The 12,679-nt window shown below is 41.3% G+C and overlaps 1 protein-coding gene and 1 long non-coding RNA gene across 3 annotated transcripts; one reads left to right on the forward strand and one right to left on the reverse strand.

Moving 5' to 3' along the window:
- Window positions 1–341: 341 nt before the first annotated feature.
- On the reverse strand, window positions 342–11,803 carry LOC116824167 (uncharacterized). 2 transcript variants are annotated; one of them, XR_004373578.2, is made up of 3 exons: window positions 11,263–11,803; window positions 10,380–10,443; window positions 342–1,154 (listed from the first exon to the last, which is right to left on the reverse strand). It is a non-coding gene; the product is annotated as an uncharacterized LOC116824167 (long non-coding RNA). The 2 variants fall into 2 exon arrangements; XR_012656447.1 differs by lacking the exon at window positions 342–1,154 and adding an exon at window positions 7,777–8,538.
- Window positions 4,125–8,534, forward strand: LOC116824166 (parvalbumin, thymic CPV3). The gene is made up of 4 exons (XM_032779262.2): window positions 4,125–4,185; window positions 4,634–4,766; window positions 5,223–5,332; window positions 8,509–8,534. The coding sequence occupies exons 1-4, from the start codon at window positions 4,125–4,127 to the stop codon at window positions 8,532–8,534; spliced, it is 330 nt and encodes a 109-aa protein (XP_032635153.2).
- Window positions 11,804–12,679: the final 876 nt, after the last annotated feature.

The raw sequence follows: 12,679 nt of genomic DNA on the forward strand, positions 1-12,679 counted from the left end.
AACACAATTCACTGCTTTAGAGCCAGATCCTTAGCTAATGTAAATTGTTGATTGCTCAGAGATGGTTTCATTAATTAAAGTGTCATATGTCCACTCTATACTTGTATACTGACTGCATCATTATTTTTTATAAAATATCTCCCTGTGTTCTCTTGGTTGAGTTCATTTTTTATAAACACCTTACATTACTAAAATCTAAGCAGTTGGGTTAAGAGAAAGAGATATCAGATAATCTGAAATACAACATATTCAGGTATTGTAGAGTAATTTATTTAACTAAAATATCTCTTTATATGATGCACTCCTCCATGATGATTTCATTCTAACTGTAGTGAAGGGAAAGCAAATGAAGAGTGTCATTAATAAATAAATAAATACCAGTAACTCTAGATTTCCACCTGTATCACTATACAGTGACATCAACTTCATTCTGAAATTCAGCTCTTTTAGACTTTTGTAACCCATCTTTCAGACAGGATTAGCATCACATTTGGTCTCAGTGTTGAATTTCAAGCTTTACAGAACCCCATCTTTAATTGTTGAAGTCACTGTATGTTAGCCATTGCCCTACTTTGATATCTTTTACTGTACTGTACACTCATTTCAATTACTTTACTGCTTATGCATATTTTGCTGGGGGTGAATGGTTTTTAAATGCTGTGTTCTCTAAGTGGCAGAGTTTATGAGACAGTCAGGCACAGTCCTTTGAATTTTTTGTCCTTAAATGTGGAGTTGAACATGGATGTTGTACAAGCAAATGTCTATGTGGTGGTCTCCCTAAGAAATTTAATCCACCAGTGTAGTGTTTTTGCTAACTGCAGCATTAACATAGATTTGGTTGATTTTTTACACTAATTACATGACATAATTCAGTGTAAAGGTGGGGAAGGGAGAATGTTTGATTTGGTAGCTGGCAGAACACCGGCAGTGTTCCAGATGTTGTCAGGTCTTCCATAATAGCCTTGGTCTTGATGTTGTCGTCAATACAATTTATATTTTCTTTTCCTTGCAAATTAGTACCAACTGGCAAACCAAATGCTTAAGAATAAAAGAGTTCAGCAAGCAGCATACAAGGAATCCAAGTGGAAATAAAAGAAGCCCACAATAAAGTCCAGGGATCAAATACTGGCCCCACTGTAGTCAATGGCAACACCCTAGGAGATTAAAAAATACAGTGTAAATTCTAGCAAGAAAATGCTGGGTGCTGAAATAGATCCAAACAAGACTTCAGAAGCAACCCATTAGTACATAAAGAGAAGGAAACTCAGCAAGGAAGTTATAATATGAGACTTCACATTATCTTGAAAAGGCATAAGAGGACCTAGAATACAACATTTAGAAGAGGATGCAAAACCCACTGAAAGGGAAAGGGACAATTTATGGGGAAAAAACTGCACACAATACATAGTACATCAGTCCCAGCTTCCTTTGATTGACTGACTATAACAAATTTTAAATGGAAGACTAACATGAATATGAAATACTGAGCTGAAAGGATGGATAGTTGGACCATGAAAAGCCATGGGACCCCAGATCTCCAAATGGTGCAAATCAGTACAACTCCATTAAAATCATTTGAAATGCACTGATTTGAGGATCTGGCCCACGTTTCAAAGTGTGAGCCATGATTACTACAAATAGCTTTCCAGCTGACCAGAGACAGGAAAAAAATCTGCTGACAGCGTTCAGTATTTGGTATAGTTCATATGAGACTCTGTTTATGGAGATGAATCCTGAAGTCTATATTCAGTTTTACTTAGTCCTTATTGAGGCCATATTCTCACTGACCTCAAGGGGAATTTTTGCTGAATATGGATTGAGTAAAGCTTTCAGGATTTAGCCTACAGTGCAATTGTTCATATTCTAGCCATGGTGCATAGAATTGATCCTGTTTGTGAAAACAATGCAATTAATCCCTATCCAACAATATTTGAGAAGATACTTTAGGCCAGATCTCTCAGCGGTGGAAATGGGACTTAGGTCATTTCACATCAACTGCCTCTATTCAAGCCGATAGATCTTATTTTGTTACTAATTGTGCAAAATCAAAGAGGCATTTAAAGCAAGTGTCTAATTATTAGTGATTTAAGACTTCTTACAAAATGTGTGGCCATAAAGAAAGGAAATGACTATTAAATTATTATTACTTTTTTATATTGGGAACACTTTATATTTCTTGATTCCAAATTGAGGTACACAAAAATGATGGTGCAGTCACTCTGGCCTGATACTCCTCTGACTAATACTATGTAGATCACTAGTAAATCCACTGACATTTACACCAATATGAGACGAGAATCAAGCCTAGACTTATATGTAATTATATATAATGTATGATTTTTGTCTCCTGTGAGATATTCTCTGCTCAGCATGTTAAGCAATTCCTACCAATACTAACAAGAGCAATGCATGCACTTCAAGAGGATAGTATATGCATAAATGAATTACTGTACTAAAACCTGACAAATCTGTACATACAAACTAACAATTCAAGTGCTTTTACTCTGGTCTTCATCCTGCAACTCTTGTTCACATGAATAATCCTTAATCACATGAGCAGAATCTTGCTTGAGAAGTGTAACCTGAACTGTGCAGTGCCAGGTTTTCTAACATTCGAGAGCTTTCTTTTCAACTTTAATGTTCTTGGAAGTTAATATGGACTCAAACCACCACTACGTGCCTGCAATTCTAATTTCACTTTAAGGAAATCCCTTGTGTTGTTTTTTCTATAGGTCTATAACCACACTAAGTTCCAATCTGTCATTTGTAAAATACATCTGTTATCTATTCCACGTATTTAAAATGACTTATATATGGATTATTTAGATAGGCCATCCAGTCTTGCAAGGAAGAAATGGATAACAAAACTAACCTGTTTACTTTTACCCTAATTTAGCTGGCTTTTGCTCTCAGGGATGGTTTCGGTCTCCCCTCTGTCCCTTTCCAGGAATATCAGTGTAATTTAGGAAATGGCCCAGACATGTGAAAAATCAAGCTTGCTGTAGAAAGATCATCCCAAAGGACGTCTTCCTTTCCCCTATCTTAATAACAAGTTCTCTTTGTCAGACTGACACATCACTTCAGATCTTTCATCTCTCACTTCCTCTGAGCCTCCCCAGAGTCAACAGACTTAGGGAAACCAAACTGGCTTTTCTTTTCTAAGCATCTGATTGTTGGAGTCACCCTCCAGTGCGTGACTTTAAAATCTGGATGCTATTTGGAAACCCCAAGTCCTTGGAGTTTATAGACTACATCTTGATAGCAGAGTTGAAAATTTAATTAAGCACATATGTGGATTTATTAAAAATTTGCTGCTCTTGTTTGTATTCTCTTACAATATAAATAGAAAAAAAGTTTGTTTAGTTAGGCAGGAAATTTGAGCTCAGTCTCAAGTCAAGTATTTGATCCATGACAAGGTAACCTAAGTAGTGGTTATTGTCACCTTTTGAATCCTATATAAGACAGGCTGGCAAGCCAGACAACACTACTGTTTTGTCTCATATCTCTTCAGCTATTTTTTCTTCACCTACTTGGGAAAATCAAAAAGGTGAGCAGCCAGCTAGAGATTAAAGAGCAGATCTGTGCAAGGGTGAGCAGTAGCAAGTACAGTAGCTCATAGTGTAAGATGCTCAGTTTTATCTCTGGAGGTTATATACAGCTGGAGCTTACATAGATACGTGCCGGTTTTTGTTTTATTTTTCAGGCTTGCTGATGGAGGAAAAAAAACTTCTATCTTTCCTTTTTCTTTTGCATGCCCTATTATTGTGTATTGCTAAATGCCGCACATTCCAACAAACTAATGGTTAGGTTACTTTAACTATTACATGAAGAGTTTTAAATCTGTCTGACCTGCCTAAATATTAAGTAAGTAACAGATAAAAATGTGTCACCAACTTAAAATGATGTTCATGCAAGCAAACTGATTAAAATAAGGATATAAAAAAATTAAGTAACAGTAGTTTCAGTGTTTACTAATTAGCTTCTCTTCCCTTAAAATACTCCTGTTACAATATTTAATTTAAAAATGTTCTATTATAAAACTCTAAACAAACAAGTTTACTGGGGGGACATGTTTACTTGTGTATGTGTTTGCAATTCACTTGTACCTTTTAACTAGGTAGAAGATGAGCATCACTGACATCCTCAGCCCTTCTGACATTGCTGCTGCCCTTAGGGACTGCCAAGGTAAGAAAAGCTATAGGTAAACATAAATGTTATTCAGTAAAATATGTAACAAATTTAATTCAGTCTTCAAGGAATACTGAAGATACGTTTTCAGAGAGTTCACCATGGAAAAGAGATTTTTTTGTTGTCTGACGTAGTGACTGGCTGAGTTAATTTGTTACTGTTCACAACTAAGGCAGATGGTGGGCTGAGTTTAAACGTTATCCACATATGATTTTTTGTTAATGTTTACAGATGCTCATTTATTATGTTGCAAGATTAATTAAATTGTCAAGGCACCTAGAGCTTCTTGTATTGGCAGCCCCTTCTATTTTACTACTGTTTACATCTAAACAATAAAATTAAAATCTCAAAGTAACATGATCAGACTGTTCAGGATTTGAAGCTAAGACAAGGAGTGCTAACTGAAGTGACTTGGGTCATCCTGGCTTTTATTGTTTGTCTCCAGCCCCCGATTCCTTCAGCCACAAAAAATTCTTTCAGATCAGCGGAATGTCCAAAAAGAGCAGCAGTCAGGTCAAGGATATCTTCCGGCTCTTAGACAATGATCAAAGCGGCTTTATTGAGGAAGATGAGCTCAAGTAAGAGTTTTCGTTGTGTCTTCGATTAGTAAGAGACTTTCACAGAGATCAGCATTACTCTGTGTCCTAAACCTTCCTCTGCTGAGGGCAGGTCATGCTGAATGTAAGTATGGTAAATCCTTGTACTGATTTTGAGTGATGTCCTATGGGAATCTTTAGAGAGAAAGCAATACAGTCTAAAAACTAGCAATAAAGGAGAGAGTAGGTACAGAAAAATGTCATTCCCCAGGGCTGTGCTTTGGCAATGTGTACAGTCAGACATGCCTGGACTGCACTTCTCAAGCAGGAGTGTATGAAATAAAGCTTTAACTCCCAAAACAATATAGGCTCTGTTTGGATGACTTGGCAAAAAGGTGTAGATAATCTGTTTATAGAAACTGATCAGCTTGATAATGCACCTGGCATAAAAAGAATTGTCTTCCATGATAATCACAGCCAAAAAATATTTTCCTCTAGGTATTTCCTCCAGCGGTTTGAGTGCGGAGCCAGAGTATTAACTACTTCAGAAACCAAGACTTTTTTGGCAGCTGGAGATCACGATGGGGATGGCAAAATTGGGGTTGAAGGTATGAAGTTATTTACGTATTGAATAACATGCAGGAGAATGTGATTATGGGGCCTCATTCTTCCCTCATCTATACTGGTTTCTCATCAGCGTGATTCCACTGACTTCTGTGAAGTCACCCTTGATTTACAACGTGTGTGAGGGGAGAATAAGGCCACGATGTTGGAGACCCATCTTTGAAATCCCTTGTGCAGGAGCAGGCTGAAAAGATCAGACCACACATCCTATAGAACCTAATAATTACTGTTCACTCAAAACTCCTGTTTACTTCAATGGGAATTCTATGTTCAGAATAGAGGGATGATTCTCATCTCACTTAAACTAGTGTGAACCAGGAATGACGGTAGTAGTGGAGTTACACTAATGTAAAATCTATGAGAGGAAGACTCAGACAATGGCAGGATCACCACAGTATCACATACAAGTGGGCTCATTTACACTAGCATACACCAGCAATATCTCCATTAATGTTAGTGAAATTATTCCAGATTTGCAAAAGTTTAACTGAGAAAAGTATTTGAACCATTGTCTGTTTTGCACAGAAGCAATGCAGGGTGAGTGTAATAGGAGGGCAGAGATGATCAAGTAGCATCATCTCCCTTCCCCAGATCCCACAAAAGGTCCTCTATGTTTGGGGTTTGGATGCTGTGGATTTCAGGTAGTGTCTGGGTGAGGATGGGGTCCGACCTGGGGGAAATGATCACCCTAGATCAGGCGTTCTCAAACTGCATTGCACCGTGACCCCTTCTGACAACAAAAATTACTACATGACCCCAGGAGTGGGGACCAAAACCTGAGCCCACCCAAGTCCTGCCAAAGCCCGAGCCTCACCACCCCAGTCAGGGGGACCAAAGTCCAAGCCCAAGGGCTTGAGCCCCAGGTCAGGGGCCTGTAACCTGAGCCCCACCACCCACGCTGAGGCCCTCAGGCTTTGGCTTCAGCCCTGGGTGGTGCGGCTCAGGCTTTGGCTTCGGCCCCAGCAAGTCTAATGCCAGCCCTGGCGACTTCACTAAAATGGAGTCATGACCCACCTGGTATCCCAACCCACAGTCTGAGAATCGCTGCCCTAGGCAGTAGCATCTTGCCCCAACACCTGGAGATTCCACTCTGATTTAATGCCCAGTGCAGCAGTAACTTCCACATGTCCAGGTTCTGTGTCTTCTAGTCCCCTTTTGGGACAGGTGGTGCACAAAGATGGACAGGCAGCCAATGGCAGCTTGGTTGAAGAAGGGGCCAGGCTGTCATGGAGAAGAGGCCCTTGAGAGCAATATGAAAGGAATATCCCTGTGTGCAGGTTCCCTAGCCTGCTGCATGATGTGAGAGCCACAACTCTCCTGTTCCTTCCCCTAGAGCAGGGGTGGACAAACTACGGCCTGCGGGCCAGATCTGACCCACAAACCATTTTAAGCCATCCCGTGAGCTCCTGCTAGGGAGTGGAGTCTGGGCCTTGTCCCGCTCCGGTGCTTCAGCCAGGGTGCTGGGTCAGGGGCTGCATCACATGGCTTGGCCCTGCTCTGGTGCTGCAGCCGGGGCGGAAGGTCAGGGACTGCACCACGTGACTCAGACCCACTCTGGCGCTCCAGCCAGGACACAGGGTCAGGGGCCACACCACGCGGCTCCCAGAAGCCACGGCAAGGTCCCACTCTGGTTCCTACCCTCTCCAATGGCCCCCTCCGACACTCCAATGGAAGCTGCAAGGGTGGTGCCTGTGGATGGGGCAGCATGCAAAGCCACCTGGCCACATCTTCTTGTAGGAGCCGGAGAAGGGACACGCCACTGCTTCCAGGAGCTGCTTGAGGTAAGCGTTGCTGGGAGCCTGCACCCCTGAGCCTCTCCCCGCACCCCAACCTCTTGCCCCAGCCCTGATCCCCCTCCTGCTCTCTAAACCCCTCAATCCCAGCCTGGAACACCCTCCTGCACCCAAAACCTCTCATCTCGAGACCCACCCCGGAGCCTGCACCCCCAGCTGGAACCTGCACCCCTTCCCGCACCCCTGCCCCAGCCATGATCCCCCTCCTGTCCTCCAAATCCCTCAGTCCCAGCCCAGAGGACCCTCCTACACCCCAAAATCCTCATCATTAGCTCACTCCAGAGCCCACACCCCCAATCAAAGCTATCACCCCCTCCCACGCCCCAACACCAATTTTGTGAGCATTCATGGCCTGACATATAATTTCTATTTCCCAATATGCCCCTCAGGCCCTAAGTTTGTCCACCCCTGCCCTAGAGGGAATGAAAGCTAGTACCACAGAAAATGTGCATGGGTAAACTCATGGGATTTCATGAATAATTTATCTACTCCCATGTGGGTAGGATTGAGGGAATATTCTGTCCCACAGGATCTAAGGGCCTGCAAGGTTCTAAAAGCTGCCATGTTTCTATGTAGGCCCAATATCATGCTCTAAATGAACTAAAAAAGTCAATTAAAAAATAGGGGATGGCTGAACTTATTTTGTTTTATTTAAAACCCACTCAAACATCATGGCTTCAGAGGTTAATTCAAACTAACATATTATTGGGTTCCTACTTCCTTTAGAAGAGATTATGAAAAAGAGGGGCAGAGAGAATTGAGAACAATATTAACATAATATAAACACCACAAAGAAGACATTCAGTTGTTCCACCCTAGCTCTTGGTGGCTGTAATACATAAACACACATTTTCCTTGAGGTAGGAAAATGTTTGTTTCTTTTAAAAATGAAATCAACCTTGGGAAAAAGATGTGGGTTTAAACTACAGGAAAATAGGGTTGTGAAATTAGTCTGGTGAACCCCTCAAGTAGTCCAAAAGGCCCATAAAATAGTGAACCTCATGAGGTTCTACAATAAGCAGCAAATAATAGAGGGAAAATTTTCATGACTGTTTTCTTGAACACGTTAATCTGAGAGAAACAATTTAGGTAATAAACCCCAGTACTGGTGTCCCAAAATTGCATGACTCAGGATGATGCTTGTCAGTTAGTCTGAGATGGAGGAGAAACCTACTTTATAACAATCAGGAGGCTTGTTCAAAAACATATATTTCTTCTATTTTTTTATTTCCCATGTAGGCTTCTTTCACTTGATTGTTTTATGCTCTTTTCAGTTGCAAAGCTCGTGATAAGGCTGCAGTGTCCAGTTTTTTTCAATGTATTGTTTTTATTAATGCTACTGTTACTTCTCTATTCTTCTTTGGTAGAATTCCAGGAAATGGTGCACTCCTGAAGGACTGAAGGCAACAGAGAAAGAAACAGAAAGGGAAGGGGGTGATGAATCTGCAGGAGATGATACTCTAAAACTCTGTAAATCATGGAGTCCCCTTGTTTATTTATTAATCTTCACAGTGTCTGTTACTTGTTTGCTGCTCTAATGAGGTACCAAAGCACCAGTTAATAATGATTTTTGATAATGTGGACCATTTTACTATGTTCTAGGAACACATTTCAGCAGATACAGCCCTTAAAATTATCCAATAAATTTCTCATCACATGCTGCTGCCTGTGCTTGATGTTTCTGACCACCACACTGAAACGTGTGTGAATTCTTAAACTAAAAGAGTTAATCTCTGAAAGATACTGCTTCCCACTTCCCCACCAGCCCTCCATGGGCAGCCCTTCTGTTGAAGTCAATGGAAGTTCTCTTGTTGGGTCAAGCCCAAATTTTCAACCAAACTGTTGACTGTCAAAGACTAAGTCCTGCAGCTTTTACTCAGGAGGACATGGGGGAAAGAGATCTCTGCCTGGCTTCCAATTAAAAAACATTCATGAACTTTTGCCTAAGAAACAGCTTCAGAATGGGGCTGTCACAATATCATGTAGACCCTTGATAAGGACAATAAACTATCCAAATAGGAGATAACAGCTTGATTTTGTCTTAGTAATTTAGGCTCAGGACTATGCTCTCCTGAGGAAGGGACAAAATTAGAAGAAAAGCTACACATACTCAAAGCTGCAGAGAAGTTGTCATATCATGGAGTCTTCAAAATCGTAGAGAAGGCAAATGGCCCTCCTCTAACCACAGATTTGTGAGAAAATCCCTCAGATATAGCCTTGGTGTGCACTACAAACTTATGTTGGCATAACTACGTAGCTCAGGGCTGTGGAAAGTCAAGTGTTATGTCAATGGGAGGTCTTCTCCTGTGGACATAGCCACCACCTCTTGAGAAGGTGGAGTACCTATGCCAACAGAAGAAGCTCTCCTGTCAGCATAGGCAGCGCTGTAAGTGTAGACAAACTCATAGAAGCCCAGATTGTATTCCCTAGACCCTTTTACTCTAAGGACGTAGTGCTCCAGTGCCTCCCTGGCCTTTAGCTTTCTTCAGGGAGGATGGTTGAATGTGTGGAGGAATCTATGAGGAATTACTGCTGACATGGCTCAGGGCTCCTGCATACCAATCACAAGAGACTTCCAGTCTGTGCCTGCAGTGTCAGAAAAATGCCCTCCTCCAAGCCTGTTATTTTATGCACTGCTGGAGAAATACTTTTATGAACAAATAATCATCCATTCGTTAGGAAAACAGGCCAGATGCGTTAGATGGAGTATATCTGATGACTCATTGACTTTCACAACTTATCTGGCTGGGCATGGCACCTTTTTCTTCAAACTGTAAACCTTTGTCTTGTCTACTCAAAATGCCTAACATTCAAAATGAGTAACAGACTAGGAACCAAATTCTATCCACAGTCATATCTCTGAAGCCTCACTGGAGGCTGACCTCAGCAACTTAAAAGGGGATGTATGAGTGGGGCTGACAAAAGAATCCATTTTAAAATAACATATTTGTTTATATTTTAGAACCAGCTACTGTATTTGCAAATCTGTTCCCTCCTTTGCTGCAAAGACTTGAGTTCAGGATTCCACCCTCCAGCCTCCAATGTCTGCAATGGTTGATGACATTACCAATACCAAATACAGTGCAGGAAATTCCTGCTGGAGCGTAATCAGTTGTTGCAGAGGAAGGAAATACAGAATCTTTGAAAGTACCTAAGAGAGGGAGCGATATACATATTATGGCAGCAGAGTCACAGAAACTGTACTCAATTAATCCAATTTACAAGCACTTCTACTTACTATTATTGGGATGTTGTTTTGGGCACACACATACTATCTTCCCTCCAAGCAGTATGTTGCCAATCTAAAGTAATATACTGGAAAAAATCCCAATGGTTTCAAATGCATTTCACACTGAAACACAAACTTTTACACAAATTAAGCTTTTCCTTGTACTGCATGAAGGTTTTTTTCTGGAGTCATCTCATTCACAATGTCCTAAACCAGCAGTACTAACACGAATTCAAATATAATGTAGTTTTCCAGTGTCCCTCTTTCTCCCACCCATCTAATCTCTTCTTCCTTTGGGAGCACAGTATCATACAAGCAAAGTCATCTTATCCTTTCTAACAGACACACGAATTCAAGGTGCTGCTGATATGGTTGGTTGAACAGCAGAATTATTATTCCATGTCTGAATGTTTTGTACAGCTTCATTTAATTGTTTGAGCACCTGGACACTGTGTACACGTGTGGAGGGAGGATAAGGTTGTCATGTTTTCCCCTTTATTGTTAATAAATTGTACTAACACATTCAATAAGAAATGGCCATTTATTTAACTAAAGCACTAGCATGACAATGTTAAGAAATGTGGGACCAGATCCTTACATGGCCACCACAGCTTCATTGACTTCAGCTGAGCTACTCCTGTTTATACCAGCTGAGGATCTGATCCATGGATTTTTTGATAGCATATAATAAATGCCACATGACAATCACAAGAAAAAGAAATGTGTCTTGGCAGTGGAATCAGTCTGATGACAAAAGAACCCTGGACTAGTTCACATGTAAGTAACAAAAACAAAATCATTCTCCATTTTACTGGCAATAAAGTAAAGTGCTCTGATGTTGAATAATCGTATTACCCTGGCCCAAGAAATAGATGTAAAATAAAGAACATACCCTGCTGTCATTGCAGGCCCAGCTCTGGTTCATCTCAACCTGTAGGATATGCGTTACAGACCCAGAGCAGAAGAACCTGAGGGCACAATAGCAAATCTATTATTCCCCTCCAAACCCAAAGCAGGAAAGGATCCCTCGGAACTAAATTCTTTGAGTATGTCCTCATAATATTTGAGCCAAGAGACAAGACCAACCTAGTCAATCTACAGTCATTCAGACATCAAGGGCTTCCCAGAAGAGCTGATCAAGGCAGTGTCTGAACGATGACAAAGTTTACCAGGCTTGTGGTCTTTGGAGACTTCAAAATCCACACAGGCCGTATCTTCAACTCAGTGTCTCAAAATCTACTATGTGAGCTCTCAATTTAGGTTTCTGACATGCAATTTCCAGATCCTCACACACATAGCTGACCATATTCTAGATCAGCTGTTTCTAAACTTCATTGGCTCAAGTAGTACAACCTGAAAACTTCTCCTTTTTGTGCACATTTATTTAGGCCTTAATAGGCTCAGCTTAAGTATTTCCAGATTTTACAGTAAAATAAATGCTTAAGGAACTAAAATGTTCAGTGATAATATCCTTTTTAAACACCTCAGGCTTTTAGATAGTGCATGAAAAGGAAACATAATGGATCACCTGCAGTTATTATTTATGTCTTGGGTGTTATCACAAGGCACAATTAGATGTTATAAATGACATCTTTTTATATTTTGATATGACATTGAACTACATTCAATGGCTTGACTTTTTAACTGTGTCTAATTTAACTTCAATGTTCCTGCTAATTCATTCTCTGGTTTATTGTGGCAGATGAGTGAAAGTGCCCTTAGCACAAAACTGTAATCAAGAAAAATACAAAACATTTTGAGTAGTCCTTAAAGAAAATTTTTAAAAAGTGCTCTTAGGGAGAATAGGTGCCTGTGTCAAACAGCAGGGGTCTGGGGTGACTGAGTGAAGGAGAAAGAGGAGCTCAAAAGGAGGGGTGCAAGTGGGGAAGTCTTGGCTGAAGGTGAGGCTTTACCTGGGCATCAGGCAGCTGCAGCTCCAGGCCTCTTTCTTCTCAACAGCTCCAGGAGGCCTCTTTTTCCTCAGCTGCTCCAGTTCAGCCCCATCCCAAGCTTGGTCCCTGGAGGCCTGTGTTGCTGGGTAAGTTGCACATGGGAGGGCTGGGCAAACTCCTGGGAGGCAGCTCAAATGGTATCCAGCCAGCTATTCTGCAGCCATAGCCAGACTTTTACGGTGCTGCCAACCTGAATGATTTTTGTGACTGACAGGATTTCAGAGGGTGCTGGAGCCCCTCTGGTGATGACGTGAGAGGCACCAGCCCCCTGGCAAAGTCCAGCCCTGGTAGAAGCTGTCAGTCTCTCCTCTCTGCCTTTTCCACAGGAGAGAGCAAAGAGCCCAGCTCAGCTCCCTC

The sequence above is a fragment of the Chelonoidis abingdonii genome, chromosome 9 (assembly GCF_003597395.2).
Source record: "Chelonoidis abingdonii isolate Lonesome George chromosome 9, CheloAbing_2.0, whole genome shotgun sequence".
Lineage (NCBI taxonomy): Eukaryota > Metazoa > Chordata > Testudines > Testudinidae > Chelonoidis > Chelonoidis abingdonii.

Excerpts from the sequence above, each read along its gene's own strand:
- LOC116824166 (XM_032779262.2), top strand. The coding sequence starts at position 4,125 with ATGAGCATCACTGACATCCTCAGCCCTTCTGACATTGCTGCTGCCCTT. Across the intron at positions 4,186-4,633 it reads TGCCCTTAGGGACTGCCAAG|CCCCCGATTCCTTCAGCCAC; the intron begins GTAAGAAAAGCT and ends GTTTGTCTCCAG. Across the intron at positions 4,767-5,222 it reads ATTGAGGAAGATGAGCTCAA|GTATTTCCTCCAGCGGTTTG; the intron begins GTAAGAGTTTTC and ends ATTTTCCTCTAG.